Source organism: Saccostrea echinata, unplaced genomic scaffold, assembly GCF_033153115.1.
Source record: "Saccostrea echinata isolate AGI-Se365-2 ecotype Australia unplaced genomic scaffold, CSIRO_AGI_Sech_v1 ptg000001l, whole genome shotgun sequence".
Classification (NCBI taxonomy): Eukaryota; Metazoa; Mollusca; class Bivalvia; order Ostreida; family Ostreidae; genus Saccostrea; species Saccostrea echinata.
Window position 1 is genome coordinate 18115098 of NW_026889750.1, and position 22598 is coordinate 18137695.

General features: G+C 33.3%; 2 protein-coding genes across 8 annotated transcripts in view; one reads left to right on the forward strand and one right to left on the reverse strand.

Annotated features, from left to right (window-relative positions):
* Nucleotides 1-6093, forward strand: part of LOC133186494 (probable acyl-CoA dehydrogenase 6) — a 95961-nt gene extending 89868 nt beyond the window's left edge. Inside the window, exon 10 of the transcript XR_009721059.1 lies at nt 6083-6093. The gene's annotated coding sequence lies outside the window, so the exon portion shown is untranslated. The remainder of the gene's footprint in view (nt 1-6082) is intronic.
* Nucleotides 1-22598, reverse strand: part of LOC133186441 (cytosolic carboxypeptidase 2-like) — a 73594-nt gene that overhangs the window by 28385 nt on the left and 22611 nt on the right. For all 7 annotated transcript variants that reach the window (XM_061321708.1, XM_061321703.1, XM_061321693.1 and 4 more), the window contains exons 3-4: nt 21697-21855; nt 7148-7822 (exon numbers count right to left, since the gene is read on the reverse strand). In XM_061321708.1, coding sequence (XP_061177692.1) covers nt 7148-7822; nt 21697-21838 — 817 coding nt within the window. In that variant the 5' untranslated portion in view covers nt 21839-21855. The remainder of the gene's footprint in view (nt 1-7147; nt 7823-21696; nt 21856-22598) is intronic.

Genomic DNA, 22598 nt, shown 5'->3' on the forward strand with positions numbered 1-22598 from the left:
CTGGCAACAACAAAATGTTTACTTATAACAAATGATTAAAATTCAATAAAATCTTTAATATCACCTCACTTTATCAAGAATTCCGATCAAAAATCAAATATGGTGATGAATTCGTTTTTAACATTCACTGACAACTTTGTTATTTCGCTATTATTAAAGTAAACAAAATTTTAAATGAATATTTCAGAAACTATTTTTGTGCTAAATATCATTTCACAAGTGATGGTTTTCTTACACCTTTATGCCTGTACTTTCAATGTGAATTTGTCAATCTTCAGTTTTCATTTGTCAAGCAGTTTACATAAGACTTCATACAATCTGCAAATAAATTGTCTCTTTTGTGTCGACACGAAGTGATCCATTTGTGTACCCTACTCGATCATGACATAAATAGTAAATCTGTACAATAGATCACTTGTTAATAATGCTTATTCAAAACTAGAACCATTTCATAACATCAAAAGAAATATATGCCTAATGATTAAATCTTGTTGCCAGTTCAGAAAGTTCGCTTTAATTAAGGTACAGATAATAAACTAACAATCTTTTGTATTCAGTAGATCTTGATCTTTTTGCAATTCCTGACAACATTTGAAAGATTATTTCTACTCAAAGAAAATCAAAATTTCATAAATCAATTTTTCAGTCTTTTAAATGCTAGTTTTTCACTGCGTGATCCTAAAATGCAGACCCATCAATTCTTAATCAATATAAAAAATCTTGCCAAAGTGCAAAATAATTCAAATATTTACCCAATCAAAAATCAATTTGAACAAATTTAAAATTGAAGAATCCTGGCCGTGTTTGATTACTTTCCTCTCTAAATATACAAAAAACGAAACTCTGAAAAGATTTAATCAGCTCGGTTTTGTTGACTCGTGTGTCATGTATTTCTGCCATGTCTAGTATAAATGATTGCTTATTAACGTAGTTACAGTATGCCATTCTATATTTGTCCACTGTTACTATCAAGTTTGTTTAATGATAACGTTCACAGATTGTTTCTCCACTCCATGTATCCTTTACACCCAAATCCAAACTACCTCTGCCTTAAAATTTTTATATTCTTTACAATATATTGCTTAAGTTTGCAATTAACTTTTTCTTTTTCAGAAATGGATAAATTGGTCCAGCATGCTTTCATCTTTAATTGTTGATCCTGCCATTTCTCAAAGGAGAAAAGGACTAAACTTTGTTAAATGCCAGTGCCTTTGCAACCAAACACATAACAAATTATTTCTTGATTCTTGGGATCAGTATTTGGGAGAACCGAGGGACTAATTGAAATAAATTACAAATACACTGCAACCAATTCTTCGAATTGTTTGCAATTACAATTTAATTGCGGATTCATTGAGTAGACTTTTTGATTCTGTTACATCTTTCGTCTTACTCAATTTTCTTTTTCATATGGCTGAACCTCTTCATGGCAGTCATAAGTTTTTATTCTTTGAAATCAAAAATTTTATCATTGATCTAATGACATGACTTTCTATTCAGTTTATTAACCTAGAACAGCTCTTTCGTCTGAGTAACACAACTTCTGATAGAATCAGCAACTCTGTGACCTAACTCTCAACAACTTCAACAAATATAGCCAAATTCTGCAATAGCACTTAAAGAATTTTTGACACACAATTACTCTTTGAAATATATCATATCCTTTCTCAATTAGTGTACATTAAACACATTAATGTTTTTAAGATAAATGATGTATAGAATTTTACATCAATTTTCAAAAGATCCCTTTTCTCTCACCATGAAAACCTGTGAAAATGTCAAGACATTTTTAAGACATTAAAAGGAAAAAATGAATAGAATTTAGCGTCTTATAACATTCACATTAATACTAAACGTAAAGCCATTAAAAGTAGATTTCAAGATAAATTTGTTGACACTCAACAAGTCAATTTTAAGATCATCTATTTAAAATCCATTTCCATTATACCATGTTTCCTGAATAAATAGATAAAAGTTTGATCCTTTCTATGGGTTTAATCGTATTACAATACACAATGACTGGAAAATAAAACAAATTACCTACCAACAAAATCAACTTTTTTTTCACTTGTCTTCCAGTTTCAGTCTCTTTTGCTTTCTAAATCACTTTATAATTAATGCACCAAGAAGTTTGACAGTTACTTAACATCTCTGCTGACCACAGTCCTTTGAAGACATCCAACAGGACACTTCTTGAGCAACTCTATGCTGTGCAGAGGATTTATCCATTGATCAGTCGGTTTTCCTTTTAAATGAACTAAGCATGTATCGAAGGTATAGACACATCTAACCATAGCCGGGCACCCATGGTCATGTGACTCACAATTTCATACAAAGGTTTTCTCTTGGATCAATTCACTCTCGTTGTTCCAACAAATATCTTGCTTCCAAAGGTCTTCTAATTAGCATGCCATTCTCTGGTGTATGCTTTTTACCTAACACCGAAACTTTTGTGTTACGATCCATTGTTTAAACAGTGGAATAACAATGAAAGGAAAAGAATGCCTTGTTAGAACTGTCTTTTTTTTCAAAGCCTTTTGCCTGGAGATGACAACTTTAAATTCTAATTTTACACAACATTTATTTGGAGAACTGACTGTCGCTAGCCTTATAGAATTCTGGCACATAGTGTCTATTTACATTGTACATAAAAGACAATACACACCTGCGAGCCAAGGTATATCAGCTGGAAATGCTGAACAAATATGTCAATTTTTCCAACCTACAGTACAACATATCAACACCAACTTCAGATCTTACAGTTTCAATGTTTTTTTTCCCAAAGCTACCAAATAAAATTAGTCTAGAAATAAAAGGAATTTCATGTCTGCAAACAAAGGCACTATAAGACAGGGCAGCTTTATCTACAAACAGTGACATATAAAATGCAAGAGACTTAAAATTCTCCTTTGGTCCATCCAAACCTCTGTTTAAAGAAGTATGTCCTACGAGTCAAATGCTGATGAAACGAGGAAAGTCGGGGGATGGTTGTGCCTTACTTTACGATATTTACATGGTGGCTTTCTCATTCTTGTTGACCATCTTAACCATTTCAGTGAAACTGACCTCGACCCAGATTTCAATGATTCTTTCCACAATCTAAAACCTAAAGGTTACATGATATTATTTATTCTCATGAAACCTACACAGGCGCGGATACAGGAATTGAAGTTAGGGGGGCGAAAGAAGTAGGCAGGGGGTCTGGGGGCCGCCTTGAGGCCACCAGTGGGGGTCCAGGGGGCGAAGCCCCAGGAAGCTCCTGGATTCTAGAGATTTTGTAGGGTAAAAATGAGGTCTACCGAGCAGACAATTTTTACATTTTCTTGACAAAACTATGATTAACGCTAACTTTGACAATTTTAGGGGGTGCACGCTGGTGAGCCCCCCCTTAAATCCGCCACTGCTACATCCTAAATGTTACCTTAATTACCTCAGCAAAATGCAGAATTCTGACTACTGAATCATTAATTCGTTTTAGCTTTGTTTTCTCCATTACAAACTTACGTATTGGACACATTTCTTTGCTTACAATCCACCTGATCTTTACCTTGGTCAAATGACCTAAGGTCAAGGTCAGGGCATACCTTTAGGATATTAGCTACCTTTGTGCCAAACACAATGTCTCCAAGTTATTTACTTCACAAGTTATGAGACAGGTTAAAGTTGAAGATATTCAAAGAGAGAGAAGCAGATCAAATATACTAAAGATCATTGTCTACGGGGCAAACCCAGCAATGCTTTGACATAATTTGTAGGTCTCTATTGGTAAAATATAATAATAGAAACCAACTACCAGAGACAATTTGAACAAAATCTCTTGATTACCACTGCCTTTCTCATGACTTACTGCAGAAACCTTTGCATGATCCACTGCAATAGGCCAGCTGGTTTCCATTTTAGATTTATTCAGCACTATCCAGGGAAAACACAATGACATTCTTCTTTATGCTTGTAAACATCAAGTAAATTATGACCAAAAAATTGACTATCCAGACACAATTGTCCTATTTGTAGGCCAAGGATCTGTTTGATCATTAGCAATGATTCCACATAATTTCACACATTAACTTCTGTTTGATGTCTGAAGTTAAATTAGCATTTGATTGTCCGCAATTTCAGTAATTAAGAGACAACAGATTCATAGAAAAGTGCTGAAATTTAAAACTTATAAATCTTGTTTGCGACCAGTTTCTGGACACTTTATTTTATTCTGTATGCTCTGACTATGACAAAAGTTGCATAAACTCCCAATTCAACTTTAATTCTTAGAGATTTCTGTTTAATGTGTTCATTTTAGATATTCTCTCAGACTACATGTTTATCAAATGTAATTTGCTTTGTAATTAATTTCCATGGTAATTTTTTTTACATATCATATGGGCACAGTAACAATTCTTGAACATTTATCAAAATGGAATTTTTTCTGAAAAATAAAGTCTGCACATATAGCATTTTCTTATCTAATTGGTTCATCTGAATGAAAAAGAAACTAGTCAGTTTAGAGATCGAGAGCCAGAAGACTTCCTGGACATCTTTACTGGAAGGAGTTGTCTCATGCAAATGAAAGATCTTTTGACATATGATTTGCTATTTTCAGATTTTGAAAACTAATTTGCATGTTTTCTGATCTACTATTGGCAAGAAAACTACTGAAACTTGCTAGAAAGTTTTGTACCTTATATACATGTTATTGCATGGCCAGTCCAATAAATGTTAATGTTAAGTATTAATTGGTTGCGAGCCAGTATAACAGATAAACAAAACTGTTATTGAGCACACAATGTTTTCATGTAATGATGGTCACTAACCAGCATATTGAGATTTCTTAACATGCTGATATGTACTATAAATTGTATGTATATTGTCTTTTTTTATTTCCATTCATTGGAAAAAAACCTGTAACTTTTTTTAAAAATTACATTGAAAAAATTATGTAATTTAATCTACTCACAAGTTCTCTTTTTACTAATAATGCCCTTTTTAAAGGATATCTTGTGAGGAAACAAACAACATGATATGAATTTTTAATTTCATAACTAATCACATCTAACGTGCAGTTCTGTAATACAATATTGAGAAGGCATGCATTACCCCGACGCGCCCCTTTATAAATTGTGCTCCCCTACTTAGAAAATTACTCCCCGAAATTAAAAGAAATCAACTCAGATTCTTTTATCAACTTGCAGGCTGCCATATAATGCCATTTTTTGTATCAAAATGGCATGAAAAATATACATCAGGCAAACTTGATTAAATCTGAGTTTAATATATCTCAATATCTCCTCCTCCCAGCTAATAAATATATTTAAGCTACAAAGATTAACTTTTTCAAATAAAAGTATCAATGCTAATGCATTTTCTTGACATGTCAAAAAAAAAAGTAGTGCGGGTCAACTTAATAACTGTCATTGCCGATATCAATAGGCAATCTTCCTCTGTTCAAAATTGGATCCACAAATTTAGACAACTTTTCACCGACCCAAGAATTTGTTTTTAAATTTCATCAGAGGGATCACATGAAATCTATCACGATTTTGAGGAATTTTGAATTTTGTATTAAATGGAGGTCTCCTCGGATTGGCATTATCTCTTTTTCACAGCATTTGACCCAGTGTTGATATTCAGAGTAACGCTGGTTCAATATTAGTTTTAAAAGACAATATCGGTCAAAGGAATTTCCGTTCTAAACCCTTGGAGACAAAGTCTTTCTCAAAACACAAAGATCTACAATGGGTTAGCATGACAAATATTTATACCGACCAAGCAATTAGCACCAACAAAGAGTCAAAATAAAGTTTTAAGCTTGTCTTGTTACGAATCCCACAAATCCATTAATTATTCACTACCCCATGGGCTTTTGGCCGACTACCTATTATGAGATAATTTTTCATGTGAATATATGCCTCTCACGAAAACTGGGTGAAAATAATTGATTTGAAAACATGCCTTTTCTTCAAGTAGTTCAATTAAAAAGAAATCAATACTGAATTCAATAAAATATCTATATTTGCAAGGTAAAACTTAAACTGCCTTAAAACTAATTAATATACGGAACCAAAATCCAAACAAAAGACAAAAGAAGGATAAAAAAGGCAACATTTAATTTAATTAAATTCATTTAATCCATTAGACTACTGCAAAACTCATGATGAAAATTAATTAGTTCCATGTCATAACAGACCGAGACATGAAGTATTAAAATGTTCCTATGGATCTAATGGAATGTAAAAGACAAAATAAAACTCCAATAATGCGAAAATTCACACATGATACTTTACTTATCACAGGAAATATTTAGCAATAGCAATCTAGTCATGAATGAAAATAAGAAAGTGAAAAAAATTATCAAGATACATAGCCCATACAGATAAGCCATCAAGAGTAATCCCTCTTGGACTTAAACACCAAGAGAACTGGATAATTAATGATACATGCATATTCAAAGTCCTTCAAATACCCAAACTGTATATTATTCTACCTCGTATACAGAGGATGACACAATTTTATTCATGCACTGTAAAATGTTGCTGTTTTGTTGCAATTCAGTACTGAATATGTTTAACAGTATACTAGTATGACTGTATTTGTTTTGTTGTACACTTTTAAAACTTAGTTTTTTTTATTGTACAGATTCCATCTGTATATATTTTTTATTTTGCTGTTACTTTCTTTAAATGATCATAATATCTAATGAAGTGTTTTCCAGGATCTACTTTTCTGTCCTTTTTTTTATTAGCAAAACTAAAATTAAAGTTTGCTCATTCATGTAGTTATGCAAATAGATAGAACAGAAAAAAAAATGTACAATTCACAAAACACAAATGAAGAATTTAATTACAAAGAACATGAAGAAAGGGAAAAAATACATAAAACTAAAATGATCCAATATTATATGTGGTAGAGTGTCGCATTTTACTTGTGTGCACAAAGGCAGACAACTTCTATAACACAGCAAGACTGTACAGAAATTTCTTCAAAGTGAAAATAAGTACATTATAATACTTACCTTTTTAAACCAACCTAAAAATGCCAGAGGCACACCTGTCCTTCAAAGCTTTATCCACTTACCTTTGTATCATGAAATTAACCTTATCAGGCAACAAAAGCAAGTTACATAAATACAATTATTACTAGTAAGGAAACTTACTGTGAGCCGAGGTAAATAGAGGTTCTTCTGGGATGTCTGTAAACCACTTAAATCTGGGGGTGGGAAACAGCGGGCCCCACTCTCCCGGCCAGAAGGGACCGTGCTGGTCCCTCAACACACCAAATCTGTCCTTATATGCACCGTTTTCATTACAGTCAAACTTTGATCCATCCGGAAAGTGTCCCGAATCCAAAGCAGCAAGAAAGCCATCTTTGGTGTAGAACTGTCTGTGAATTTGTTTTAAAGATGGATATTTTTCTAAACTGTTTCGGTCTTTGATTCCTTCAGAAAAAGTCTGTAGACCAAACACTCCCGGGAATTCATCCTGGTTGGACTTTGAGAGTTTGTCCTTGAAGATGACGTCTATGGTGCTGGTGGGGGCTGGAGTTAGAGTATAATTCATCCTCATCAGATGTTGCATCTGCTTCTTGGCCTGTAAAGCTCGCCACTTCCGTGCCTTTAGATATGCATGGTTCTTGTCATTGAGTTCAAAAAGAAGGTGCGAGTTGAGTTTTTCGAGATTGTTGCGAGCACTTTGTTGTTGTTGTTGATTGGACAGACGCTGACGCTCGGCTCGTTCGAGTGGAGGTGTCTCTAAAGCTTCCCGCACACGAGCATTAAGCTCATCTTCCATACGCTTCCGAATTTCCTCCTTCCATACTGTTTCATCTCCACCTAACAATGTCAAAAACAAAACATCAGTTTACAAGACTTAATTACTAATCAATCTATAAAATTCTTAACCAGTAACTAATCAGTGAAAAGACCTGAACAAATCGTACATTTAACTTTTCTAAGAATTTTGATGAAACATATTATATATTAATGTGCGCAACTGAATGATCTAGCAGCACACTTAAGTTAATAGAATTATAAATCAAACATTGTTCAACTTATAATCTATACAAAGCTTCTAAATCATGACAACACCGAGCATATCTGCTCGATGTAGCAACATAATATAATAAGGTGTCCTAAACCAACCAATCCTTCAACTGCCCATTAGCATGTTCTGAAAGAGCTCTTACATTTTTCCATTATGAACATGATGAAATTATGGGCATTGTTAAAAAATTGATTTGTATTTTGTAAGGATAATGAATTCAAATGATTTGCAATGAAACATATTCAAATGCAGCGTTTTTAGATGCAGCATCCATTTCAGACACATGTATTTTACTCGCGGATGTATATTACTTTACATTTTCTCTCACTTAACTTATAGCTTGCAATTCTTAAATAAATAATAACACTGTTATGGTAAAGCACACATTTTTTTTTTGATGTACTTGCTTGTTTTTGGCGAGTTTCATAAATTAATAAAAAAGACTTAAATTCCTCCAAGAACATAAATCTAGCAGCAACACTTAGAGAGAGGGAGTCAAGCAGGAGCACACCCTCACAATGTCAGGGATCCTGTGTCAACTCGATCGTTGCTGTGTGACCTCTGACAAATTTCATTTGATATCTTACAGGGTGACTGCAGCGAGATCTTTTGGGAAAATTACAAATCTTGATTGTTTTTTTCTTATCTCTCAACCAATCACATTAAGCCTTTCTGTGATAAACAATGTGTAACACATGCATTTTAGGTGTCAACTGATTTCTTTCTGTTTACAAAATCTGTCTACCTCAATTTGATATTGATGAATCTCAATGAGAGCCCCCCCCCTCCTCCCCCCAAATAATGAAATTTGTCAAGGGTCCCATGGCAAAAAGTTGACAAACTAGGACCCCTGATGTTGTGAGGATGGCAGGAGCAAAGAAGGGTCTTCAAAAAATGCATTGCAGCACTGACATACTCAGCTTTAATATTATTACCTGTGGCTACATTCCACCTTCACAATGAAAACCTTAAATATGGTTCACTGCAGTCGAAAATGCCCCCCCCCCCCCCTCCCCAATCCAATAAATCAAAAACACTAAATATTGTATGAGTAAATATACATTAGCTATTTTCTACATTTCTAAATTTGAAAAAAAAAAAATGATAAAGCCAGTCAATGTGTGAAAATCAGTGGTATGACACCCCAAATTTGAGCTTATAAATTCTGCCTAAACTGAAACAATACATTGATGTAACACTTATATTTACAGAACTGCATGCATGTGAACATACAAAATCATTATTATCTTACCGTCATTTGGAACCCAAGATCAATATTTGTTCCATTATAATTTTATCGAGTCGGACATAACAATACAGCACTGCATAAAATTCAAAGTGCTGCTGTTCAGATCAAATCCTTTTTTCAGAAAGAATACAACTCTAACCACAATTACACAATCCAATAGCAATCAGAAACATTCCTGCATCACCATGGGACTCTGATCTACAACTAGCAATGGCCATATAGAGAAAGTATCATCAAGTATGCCTTATTCCATGTCTGCTTTGCAATTTCATTTGGGGAGGGGGCTTGAAAAATACATCAACCTCACTATAGATTATAGAAACTACTGACATTACAGACAATGAATGATTTACCTGCTACTGATTCCGATGATTTTCATAAAATTTCAAAATACCTAAAAGTTGTTCACATGGCATGTACACATATTTTTTCAAAGCAACTCGTATGTTGACAATTATAACGTTACGCATCAACAGTCAATAAATTGTCCACAGAAAGTACCCATTTTGCAAAACTGTTTTTAATTTCATATTCTGATACCAAAAAAAAAAATTATTTGATTTACAGCTTTTAACATTTTAATACATGCTAGGAGTGTATTCAATGAACTAACACATGTAAATTAGCATGTTTAATCTGAGCATCAGTGATATTCAACACAGACTTAAACTCTCTCAGAATTCAATATTGACTTTTCTATAGACCTGTACAATGAAATGAAACCTAAGGCGCACACTTTTGTTCAACAAAAACTGATGCAATTGGCAAATATTTTTTCTTTACATCCAAAGTTAAAAGTTTAAAATTGAATAACACACTTACTTCTCAAATAAAGCTCTTACATTCGATAAAAAGCAGTCAACACAAAATTTCCAAATCTGATGAAAAATATTGTGCCTTCACACTTTTCACTGAAAGCAGAAATTTGTTTGCATTTGGTTATTTCAAAGTAACAATAGCCAATACCTTAACCTCTAATGGCCTCTAATCTTATCAATCTACCCAAAGATTAAGTGTGGAATGATTTCAAAACATTAATGCCTTAATCACTTTAATTCCAATTTTCTGCACCTTGGCCAATCTTGCAATAAACTTTTGCAGTAATTGCATTTTAATTATACCTACCTCTCAAATCACAAGGAATACCTCTGATACTAAACTTCATGCTGTGTTTTCAATGAGCATATGATTCTGACATAGATTGAGGTGGGTTTATTATTATGTAACAATTAAAGTCTATTACATTATAATCCTAAAAGAGCCTTAGAAACCAGAATTGAAAATATGGAGATCAAAAACTATAATATGTCATGCACCTTTATACTTACCAGGGAATAAAGCTTCTCTTTCAAATATGGTGTATGTACCTTTGAGAACTTTTAAATTATAAAAAAAGAAATAGCCTTGCCCTGATTATTTCTGCTTTAAAAAATATTACATACACCTTATATGTATTTATGAGTAATTAGCCTGAGAACTTTTATGAATTAAGTGAAATGAAAGTTCCATGCAACAGTTAATGAAAAGTCACCAAGCCTCAGGGAGAAAATACCTCATTCTAAGCACAGTGATAACAAGTAAATTCAAAGAAATGTGGTCCCTTGCTTTGTCTTCATGGTTGAGATTCAATCTTGTTTGAAAAGTAGATATCAAACTTCAAGGTCACAGGCCCAAAAATCATAGTATATTTGGAAAGGCCTTTACACACAGTTAATCCACATGTAAAATATGAACACTGTATCTTCTCTCATTCAAAAGTTATCACCAATATTACTTTTTTTAAAAAAGAAAAGTAGGTCAAACTTCAAGGTCAAGGTCATAGGTTCTAAGACCATAGTACACTTGAAAGTCCTGTCACAGGTAATGTACATGTCAAATAAGAATGATAGTGAGTACATTTGGGAAGGCCTTGTCACATTTAATGTACATGTAAAATATGAACACCCTATCTTCTCTCATCCAAAAGTTACCACCAATGTTATTTTTTGGGAAAAATATGATCAAGGTCACTGGGTCAAAAATTGTAGTATACTTTGAAAGGTCTTGTCACAGGTAATGTACATGTGAAATATGAAAGCCCCATCTTTTCTCATTCAAAAGTTACGACCAAGGTTAAAGTTTTTGTGACAGACTGACAGATGAATGAGATTGAATGTCCCCTCGCTTTTGCGAAAGCAGGGGACAACAGTACAAACTGGCAGTTGCTCTACCTTAGATATTATTAATTTAGCAGACAGACCCCTGAGGACCAAAATTAAAATCAAACAAGTACATGTGAAAAATCAAAAAGAGATAACATGTAAACTTGGTCTTTAAAATCTGGCATTAGATGTAGGTCTGGGACAGGAGTATTTATGAGAATGATTAAATCAAAATCCCTGCATTCCAATGATCTTCTCTCTCCTGGCCAAGGTAGTTGACAAATGGATTATATACCTCCACTGAAATTGAGTAATTCAGTAAATATTTTTGAAGGTCTTTTTTTTTTTCAAAATATGAACTGCATGAACCTAGATGTTTCAGATCTGCTAAGTAAATATAGGATATTCAATGTTTTGTAGACGAGTGGGACAGGATTTTTTGATATTTTCACGAGTGTGAAGCACGAGTGAAAATATCACAAAATCCTTTCTCATGAGTGAAATAAATTCCATATTCATCTACAAAACATTGAATTTTCTGTTTATTACATTTTCTTTGGTTTTCCCTTTGCCCCTGTTTTTTTTCTTAACACAGTGTCATAGCTAGGTTTGACGTCATAGTTGAGCGATTGACTGATGTCATTGCTTAGCAGTTGTGAGATTGAAAACATTACATAGCATGGATTTTAGCAATATATTTGGGAAGAAATTTTCAGTTTTAGCTCTATCAAGACGGTTAGTTACTATCCCTATCTTATGACAGGCCAGAAATTATTTTTTACTTACTTTGATATCCTTTCACACTGTGAGAGAATATCATTTTGGTATCCTTTCACACTGTGAGAGAATATCACTTTTATTCAATAAATAAATCACAGTATTTCACTGTTGAAAATGTAATAAATATTGCTAATCCACAGGGAAAAAAAAAAGCAGTCATGGTAGCTATAAGTAACCATGTTCAGGGCACTCGGTAATTTATAAAGGTAGGCTTTTGTATCTCATTCAGTCTTCAACTTGATCAAATGTGAATCTACAAATTTCCTAAGAGTTCTAAATTTATACCCAGAGTGAAATTTGAGGATGGACAAGATAATTGATAAACAGACAAAACACCAATATACATGTAGTACTATATGCTTCTGAACTTCCATTTAAGGGATCAAGCTTCCAAAATGTGTCAATTATTTCCAGGATTCTTCAGGGACTCTTGTTTTAACCGAAAAAAATTGTACTTAATGACAGATCATGCACCTGACTTAATGAAACTGGAGTCTGTAGGCTGAAAATTAGTATTTTGAAAATATATTACTTGAAAAACAGTAACAAACAAACAGTTCGATACACTAATGGACATCATGACTAACAGTTCATGATTACTTTGACACTTGAATTTAATTGGTTTTATATTATTAGCTAAATACAGATAACCTTTAAAATGGATTTTGTGTACTAAGTACTTAAAAGGATTTTACCATAGGTGTCAAAGTATCAGTTGCTATTATAAGGTCAATAACCAATTACTTAAATTCAAACCACTGAATATTAATTTAAGATTTACACTTGTCCAGTCCTGATCTTCCTATCCCTGATCCCCAAAACCTTGAAGAGGTGACATTTGAAAGAATATTTTGGCTGCCCTATTTGAAAAATAAGAATTTCAATAGATGCACTGCTGATTTCTCCATCAAGCGTTCATCCTTGAAAAAAAATCCTCATGATGAAGCATTTGCTATGATGTAAAAAATCCATCAGTATAATTATGTACCTTTCACTTCAGAAAAAGGGTGGTGACATATAGATTTGAGTAGTACATGTATACATTTTCCTACAACAGTACATGTTTCCTTGTGAGTTCTAACTCCAAAGACAAAGTTCATTAACTCGTCTTTCCTTACCTTTAAGAAAATATATCCTCAAAATTTACACAATAAAACTCACAAAATCCATATACTGGAGAGTTAATCAATATTATGTAATTTTATTTAGGTTTTAAATGTTTTTTGCTGTTTATACCCTATAATTCATTCACTACAGGCCTCAACTCGAAGTATATGCAATCCCTTTTTAAAGTTCATAATGTTTTATTTTCATCAGTATGATCACCCAGCAATATAATAAAGTATTCCAGGATCAGCCTATAAAATACAAGATAAAAAAACCCTGACTCACCAATCTAGTCCATACAGACAATACTGTTCTAGTTATATAGTCTTAAAGTACAGCTCAGTCTCCAAGATATCTACCAAATGTCACCATAATAATCGCACACTTCATCAATTTCTATTATTCCAACTATCAATGACTTAATAGCTGTGAGATTTCGGTATCCAAAAAAACCTTCCAGCCTTAGACACTGATAAGTGATTCGTACAGTCTCAATAATGGCCAGCCAAAAATGTTACAATGAAGGCATATAAAAACTTGTTGTTGAATCATGTGTGCTTGGAGTTAAAGACATTTAAAAATGTCTTACATTAAAAGTGGATTATCTTTATCCCCATGCTGTCAACAGATTTGTTTGGAGTTCAATGGGGAAAGAGAGATAACTCTGGAATACATGTTAGATGACTATCTCCTTTTGTTAAAATTTCCAAAGGAGGTGTGTGCTACTAACACACATGAATACATCCATGAATGGGTCCTAAATATTCAGCATTATTTAGTTTTCACATAAATTTTATACTATGTCAAAGAAAATGTTGAAGTCAACAAAAAATACACATTATTAAATCAAAGCCGTTAATAACACCAATTTTTGATAATTCGGGTCTCTGGTAATCATTTTTAAATATTCAATTCAATAACTCCACCCATTATTTAATTACTGTCTTAAAATCTAATACACCTTATTCAAATTCTCAGGGATAATTATGACACTGAATAATGGAATTTAATGTTATCCAAAAATGCAAAAATGACAGAAAGCAATTTATATTTTTAAAGCGTAAATTCGTGCCTAAAAACCCGTGGGTGGCCATAGGTTGTAGCAGTAAAGAAAGTCAAGGATTTTCTGCAATGCAAATTACTAAAAAAAAAAAAAATCCAACTTTCCAGTATACAATGATTAAAATTTATAATATCAAGAAGAAATTTTTATTGACTTATCCTTTATATCCCTTTGTGTAACTATGATCCCCTGTTATGGCCCCTCTATACTCCCGGGGGTCGTGATTTCATCAAATTTACTCTTCATTACCTGCAGAGGATGCTTTTATTTTATTATGACCAATCACGGTTTTGCTGTTCTTGAGAAGAAAATTTTTAAAGATTTTCCCAATGTATTCCTATATAAAACTTTGATCGCCCACTGTGGCCCCACCCTACCCCCGGGGGTCATGATTTTAATAAACTTGAATCTACACTACCTGAGCATGCTTCCATATAAATATGACCAATCAAGGCTTTGCTGTTCTTGAAAAGAAGATTTTTAAAGATTTTCCCTGCGTATTCCTATGTAAAACTTTGATTGCCCACTGTGGCCCCACCCTACCCTCGGGGGTCATGATTTGAACAAACTTGAATCTACACTACCTGAGCATGCTTCCATATAAATATAACCAATCAAGGCTTTGTTGTTCTTTGCCTTCGGCTCAGGTGAGCTAAAAAAAATGTTTACAGATGCACAGACAGCTAGACGGATGGATGATAGACACTTTACTATTGCAAAAACTCTTCTGGTCTCTGACCAGGCAAGCTAAAAACAAAAGCATTCAAGTCAGGACTGAACCAGAAGTCTCTGACAGGACTGTAGCTCTACTGGTTTGTACTTATTACAATGGAAGATAAAAGTAGCAATTGAACTTGAAACTTTGCAACAGCAATACATAGAATAATGATCCTATGTGTAGTATCTTTTTGTTTTATTGAGACTTTTGTATTATTAAGATTTATTGCAATCAGACTAAAACTGTAGGAGGAGTAGCCTTTTAAAAGAGTTTCTAGTAATTAGTGTTTTTAGTAACCATGGCAACACCGTTTACAGAAATCAAAAACCGATACACAGAATTATGTGTCTTAGTGTATTCTACTTGTATGCTAAGTTCTTTTGAAATCAGACAAAAACTGTAGGAGGAGTAGCCTTTTAAAAGAGTTTCTAGTAATTAGTGTTTTTAGTAACCATGGCAACACCGTTTACAGAAATCAAAAACCGATACACAGAATTATGTGTCTTAGTGTAGTCTACTTGTGTGCCAAGTTATACTGAAATCAGACTAAAACTGTAGGAGGAGTAGCGTTTTGAAAAATTGTTTACAGACGGACGGACAGACAGACAGCTAAACAGACAGACAGACGGACGGACAACGGACACCTTACTATCGCATAAGCTCTTCTGGTCTCTGACCAGTAGAGCTAAAAACATGCAAGGCAAATATGGCCATATTACAATATAAAAGTTTAGTTTTCTTTCACTAAATGGGATTCAACTGAAATATGCACATTAATACCAAGAATTTTTCAATTATATCCTCCTATCTGACCTTGAATTGATTACCATCGAAGATGGGGTATAAAAATGAAATTCAAATCTTATATATAGCTAAAAATGGAATTCAAGTTTGATATACACCAATTGGCACAAAAATCGAAGAAGTTATTCATTGTTGAAGATGAAAAATTATATTAAAACACACACACATATATAATGATTTTTCAATTTAAAGTTCAACCCTCTTAGCTCAATCCTCATTAAATAAATGAAACAAGCTAGGGTTACAGTCCCTGAAATGTTCTACTTTCCCACTTGAACGGTGAGCGAACGCTGAACAAACGGTGAATGAACGCTGAATGAACGCAGAGCGAACGGTGAGTGAACGATGTGTGAACGCTGAACGCAACTTGGTGAACGATGTGTGAACGGTGAATGCAAACGAAGCGCAAACGCAAATGCAAAGTGAACGGTGAACGAACGGTGAACACAAGATGAACGATATATTCGGAATGCCTCTGATCTTTTCCTTGCATTGAAACTATTTTATTGTATTATATTGTCAGGTGCCAAATAAATAAATAAATAAATAAATAATAAATAAGTAACCCAATAAATGAATGAATAAATAAGTCAATGAAATAAATTCTCCAAAATTGTCCTAAGAAATACGATGCGTGCACATTAAGTTTTTAATCACACAATTTTTATCACATTAAAACATTGCAATTGTTGTCGAACGCTGAAGTATAAAAGTTATTTTTTAGTTGGAAAATAAAAATATTTATTCTTATTTGATAACAAATCAGAGAAAACTTCTGACTTATAGAATGAATTAAAGCGGTTGTAACATACATTCATATACATGTATCTCCGTGTCAAGGAGATTTCGTGTAAATTAATGAAAAAAAAATAATTACAAAGGTCGGTGGACGTTTTACATTTATATGCTCGTATTTTAAATTTTTAATACAATAATATATTGTGTCATTTCTATTTTTCATGATAATTTATTGAGCAGACTTCTACATGTGTATGTAGATAGCCGTGGATATACTCGGACAAGATAATACAAAGATACATATTCATATTATTTGTTATAAATTCAATTATTTTATGAACTTGATATTTAAATAATATGCTGTTATAGTTTTTATTAAACAGACAAATGAGAGAGAGAGAGAGAGAGAGAGAGAGAGAGAAAGAGAGAAATATTCCGTTTTACCCCCCCCCCCCCCTTCCTTTCAGGCTTCACTAAATGTTTGTACCTATATCAAACAAAAACTCTGAATTTTTTTTTTCTAAATATATCAGACAGTGAAAGTAACTTTTTTTTTCAACAAATCATATCCATTTGTATGACAGTCATACTCGTTTTTATGTTCCTGTTTCAAGTTCACACAAAGTCCACGTGCTTGTCCTGTCAATCAAAATCATTCGACACTGTGCAGGTGTGAAAGTTTCGTCACATCGAAGACGAAGTGCGAGTATTTCCAACAAGTTACAACATTTATTTTTATCATTTCTAGATTTGATTCCAACATTTTAATAAATGAATAAAATATATTGGGCATTAACACTTGAATTTGAAACATACTCTCTGCCAATTTCAAATACCACTGCCGACACGTGTACATTTTGAACTACTATTGTTTTGAGACTTTTTTAGATGCATGTTTGTTTTGAGAGTGAAATTTTTGTTCTAAAAAAGACCTTAACTTTCTTTAAAAAATGTTAATCAAAATATTCTTGAAATGCAGTACTGACTAAGTAACCGATTTAGGGGGAAAAGGGGGGTATTAATCAAATGGCAAACATATAAAGTTACGGTGAAGAGAGAATTTTTTTCTCTATAACTATAGACTTTACATATTATAGTAGAGAAAATTCTGTAGTGCAGTACATTTTAAATAAATATTTCCTTTAACCACACTATCAATTTAATTCGCTCCAAAGATAATACTGTAGATTCCTTATTTTACGCGAGTACTTATTATCGCGAAATGACCCAAGGGCGTCAAATCGCGAGAATAATAATTCGCGAATGGTTGATTTATTTAGAGATTTTACATACATTAAAGCACCATAAGAATAAAAGCGAGTAATTTTATTTCGCGAGCAGTGCTTCTCGCGTAATTACGCGATAATTTATTCCTCGCGTATATTTAGGAATCTACAGTAATTAACAGGATATCCGCAGTACTTTGTATAACTCTCAGAACTAGTTCTATCATATTTTCTGTAGTAATTACAAAAAAATTAGAAATAAATATTTTCGTAACTTTGCTGCGTAATTATTTGACTTGGATAATTATATCACCATTAACGATTTGTCGTCTTTAACAAAACAAGAAAATGTTGCAGTGCTTGAAGTATTTGCACATTGCCCTTAGTTAAAATTAATATTTCAGCATCGTTCTACATAGGTACAGAATGTGCTTATTACAACATTTATTTTCCAGTAATTTAATAAATAACCTAAGAGCTAACTTAAAGTTAGAATAATAAAAATATATATCGTAGATATTTTTCCCCATGAAATAATGATTCTTCAAACTCGATATGTTAGTTATTAAATTAAAAAACCTGTAACTCCTTCCCTACAAAAAAAAAAAATGGGAAAGAAGTCCTTTCACTTCAGAGTTCCGAATGACAATGAAAACTGAACGCAAGGTGAACGCTGAATGCAAGGTGAACGCAAAGTGAACGGAACGAAGAGCGAACGCTGAACGCTTTGTGAACGGTGAATGCGAGCGCACGGTGAACGCAAAACTGTGAACGGAGAGCGAACGGTGAACGTACGCTGAACGAACGGTGAACGCACGCTGAACGAACGGTGACCGAACGGAAAAATGGGAAAGTAGAACGTTTCAGGGACTGTATCCCTCTTACCTCTTGGATTCATTCCATTTTAAATTGCATGTACTGAAATAAGCTAGGGTTATCTCTCTTAGGTCATTCCTCCTTAAATCAATGAAACAAGCTAGGGTTATCTCTCTTAGCTCTAGGATTCATTCCATTTAAAATTACTGAAATAAGCTAGGGTTATCTCTCTTAGGTCATTCCTCCTTAAATCAATGAAACAAGCTACAGTTACCTCTCTTATGTAATTCCTCCTTAAATTAATACAACAAGCTAGGGTTATCTCTCTTAGCTCTAGGGTTCATTTTCACTATGTAATCAATAGACCCCTCCCCTGAATCCCTGACCCTGGGGCCACACATTTCAGAATTTTGGAAGAGGCACATTTGCTCATCATAACTGTGCACTCTGTTCATCATCTTAATTCCCATGAGCAGAGAAGAAGTTTTTAAAGAATTAATGCATTTTCATTATATAATTAATAGAGCCCTACTCTCACACCAGAACCTGATCCAGGGGCCATGAAATTCACAATTTTGGAAGAAAACCCTTGCTAATCTTAACTATGCATTTAGTTTGTTTGCAGAATACCCAGGAGCAGAGGAGAAATAATGCATTTTCACTATATTCAACAGAGCCCCACTCTAGCATGAGAACCCCTGACCCTGGGGCCATGAATTTTAAAATTTTGTAGAGGGCTCAATGCTTATTACAATATTGCCAACAATTTGACTGCTTGATGTCCAGGAGTAAAGATGAAGATTTTTAAAGTTTGCATTATTTTTTATGGTTTTAGCCCTACCCCTCAGCCCCAAGGAAGGCAGGGGCCATGAACTTCAAAATTTTTGTTCCCCTTCACCCATAAATGCTATATGCTAAAATTGGTTGAAATTGGTTCACTGGTTCCAGAGAAGAAGCTGAAAATGTTCAAAAATTTACGACCGATACAAGTCGCATGAAAGACGACAACTGACAAAAACAGATAAGTGACTCAGGTGGCCTAAAAATACCAATATATCTTAACTTCAATTGCCTACCTCATTAATTAATCAAATCATAATAAAAAGAATAAGAAAAATATCTATTACATTTATTGGAAAAAAAGAAATTTTCATCCCAATTCTTTTTTTGCCCTTTTGCCCTCATTGCAAATTTAAAACAGGGCAAATTCGAAGAAGACAGTATTTTCTCTTTAAAACAACTGTGTCCAGGCAAATTTAAAATGGGGCAAAAATAATCCTGTATACAGTATAATGATTTGATTTCAGAGTTTAACTTTCCTATATAAAACCTAAATTACCACTTAGAAGTATGCTGAAGCATAAAATTAATTTATACTTTTGTTAATTATAAGATCTTTAAACTTTTGGAACAAAATGACTATAAATGGAATCATGGCAATTCATTAATCAGTAAATCATAACATGTAGAACATTGAGAAATTGAGACCATACAGGAGTTATCTCTCTTTGAGCTGAATGCCATAAAAAGCTTGGGTATATCATGAAAGTTTTTATTTGAAATGAATATTATGAATTTATGTAAATTCATCCACTTGTACTGCAACTAACTCATGTTTACTGTTCACCTATATTACTGTATATATTCTTGAGCCTCAACTTCAGGTATGAGGGGGAACAGCTCTGATTATATTAACTAATATTTGTATTACAAATATGAACAGTGCGCCAATCTACAATATTATACGTTTATGTAAATTACCTGAATCTGATTTGCTGATAAACGTTTGTTTAAAAACACTACCCTGGTATTACCCTTTGAATGATGAAACCATGCCCACCAGGATAGAAACAGCTCAACATTGCTTGACAACGGGTGATATTCCAAAAAAAAAAAAAATATTGATTGCACAAAATTTATATGCACAAGGTTCACTGTAAGTGGCATGTTTACGAAGCTATCATATAGGACTAAGAATCCTCCTAAGACTCACTGTAAGTTATGAATATTAGTATAAAACATTCAGTATAATATAATAAATATTGCATGTAGTTGAGGGTATAAACGTTCAAAGTTTTCACCCCTCGAAAACCAATGTCAACCTTGGCGGCGCCTCAGTTGACAGTGATTTTCTTGGGGTGAAAACAATTTCAATGTTACCCTTAACAACATGGAATATTATATGATGTTCTTTTTGCACTGTCTCTTGGTACCTTTGGTTGCTGTTCAACTAATGTTGTATGGGATTATGAGTACATGGTTTGTTATTACCTGTGTGTTTTGTACTTTGTCCTCAAAGGCCCATATTTTAGCAATAAATCATTTGTATTATAATAATAATAATTGGAACACATTTATTTTTTGCTGATTCAGAATTTAAACAGATCATCTTTGCATGCATTATTATCAGTGGCAAACTGCCCTGCTGTTTAAAACCTATATATTAAATAAATCCCTTTAGATTTTTGTTCATATTTGTTTTAGACCCAGATAAGTTCCTAGGACTAAGTCTTGCTATACTGCTTTGATTCTGTGACCTTTGTGAGAGGCATCAGCCCTCATATCTAATGACATTCACGCTTACAAGTAATTCTTTTAAGCATTTTATACAATGTATAAGCAACCAAATTCACAACTCAGTGCTTAAACCTTAAGCTTCACTTGCCTACTTTTATCATTTACCGTAAGCACGATTGACTCAAAGATTTTCCTTTTTATATTTCATTGTACCGATTTCTTTCTGATATTCTAGTCTCTGTATACTCTTTACATTTCACATCTGTGCTTATTCTTAATACATGTATTTACAGAATTTTTTCTATGATACTTTTAAACCTCTTTCATAATATGACATTCAAAAATGAAATCAAAGTTAAGAGCAAAACCTAATCATGTATAAAGAAATTAAACCTGACAACTTCACGTATATATATCTTGCGTTAAAAAGTGTGCAATTTTTGTCTTAATGGATTTTACTTTTTGTAAATTCTTATAGTCAGGAAACCCTTGTGTATGAGTTACCTTTGAGGTTTTTGCTCTTTTCCTCGGAGAGGCGGGCGACTTCATCAGGTATCCCCTCGAAGGACAGGCTACTGCAGCTGGTGGATCGGCTACTGAGGGGGGACCCAGCCAGCGGGGCAGAGGACACCTGACGCGTCTTCATATCTACAGCCCCTACACCTGTAATAAATCAAGATGTGTCCAATAAGTCATTAAATACAGTCCCAGTATCTGTAATTAATAAAGGTTTGTCAAAAGTAAAGTAATCAAATACAGTGCCTATACCTATAATTAATCAAGGTATGTCAAATCAGTTATCAACAATTACAGTCAAACCTTGTTATCTCACACTTGAATGGGCAGAGAAAAAACTTCAAGGTAACCAAATATTTGAGCTACTGAGGATAAAATGCATGAAGAAAAAGTAGTTAGGGCCTCCAACTCTGACAAATATCCATGGAAATCAAGATACTGATGTTTGAGATACCGAAGTTCAACTGCATGTCTAATCATCATCAATAAACCTTATAGTTTCCTGGCCATTCAATACTTGTACCAATTGTCAATATCAGTTTAATTCAGTAAGAATAAAACCCATTATAATCAATATACATGTACCCAATGTTTATACAAACAGATGTTCAAAAATCAAAGTTGTATAAAATAGTTAATAAAAACACAACCCCACTTTTTTTCATTTGCTCTAAAAGTATGTGAAGAGTTCAATAGCTGATGAAGATCAATGAATCATGAGCATACTCTGAATTTTATCAATTCTCCTTCTCTAATCCCCAGGTCGTGCTCTCTAGCACTTCTGCAAATCCTTGACATAAAAGATTCCAAAAAAGTATTTATTTAGTGTTTGGAATTCTTGATTAAAGTCAAACACCTCTGAATAACTTAACCGGTAAAATACAACCAAA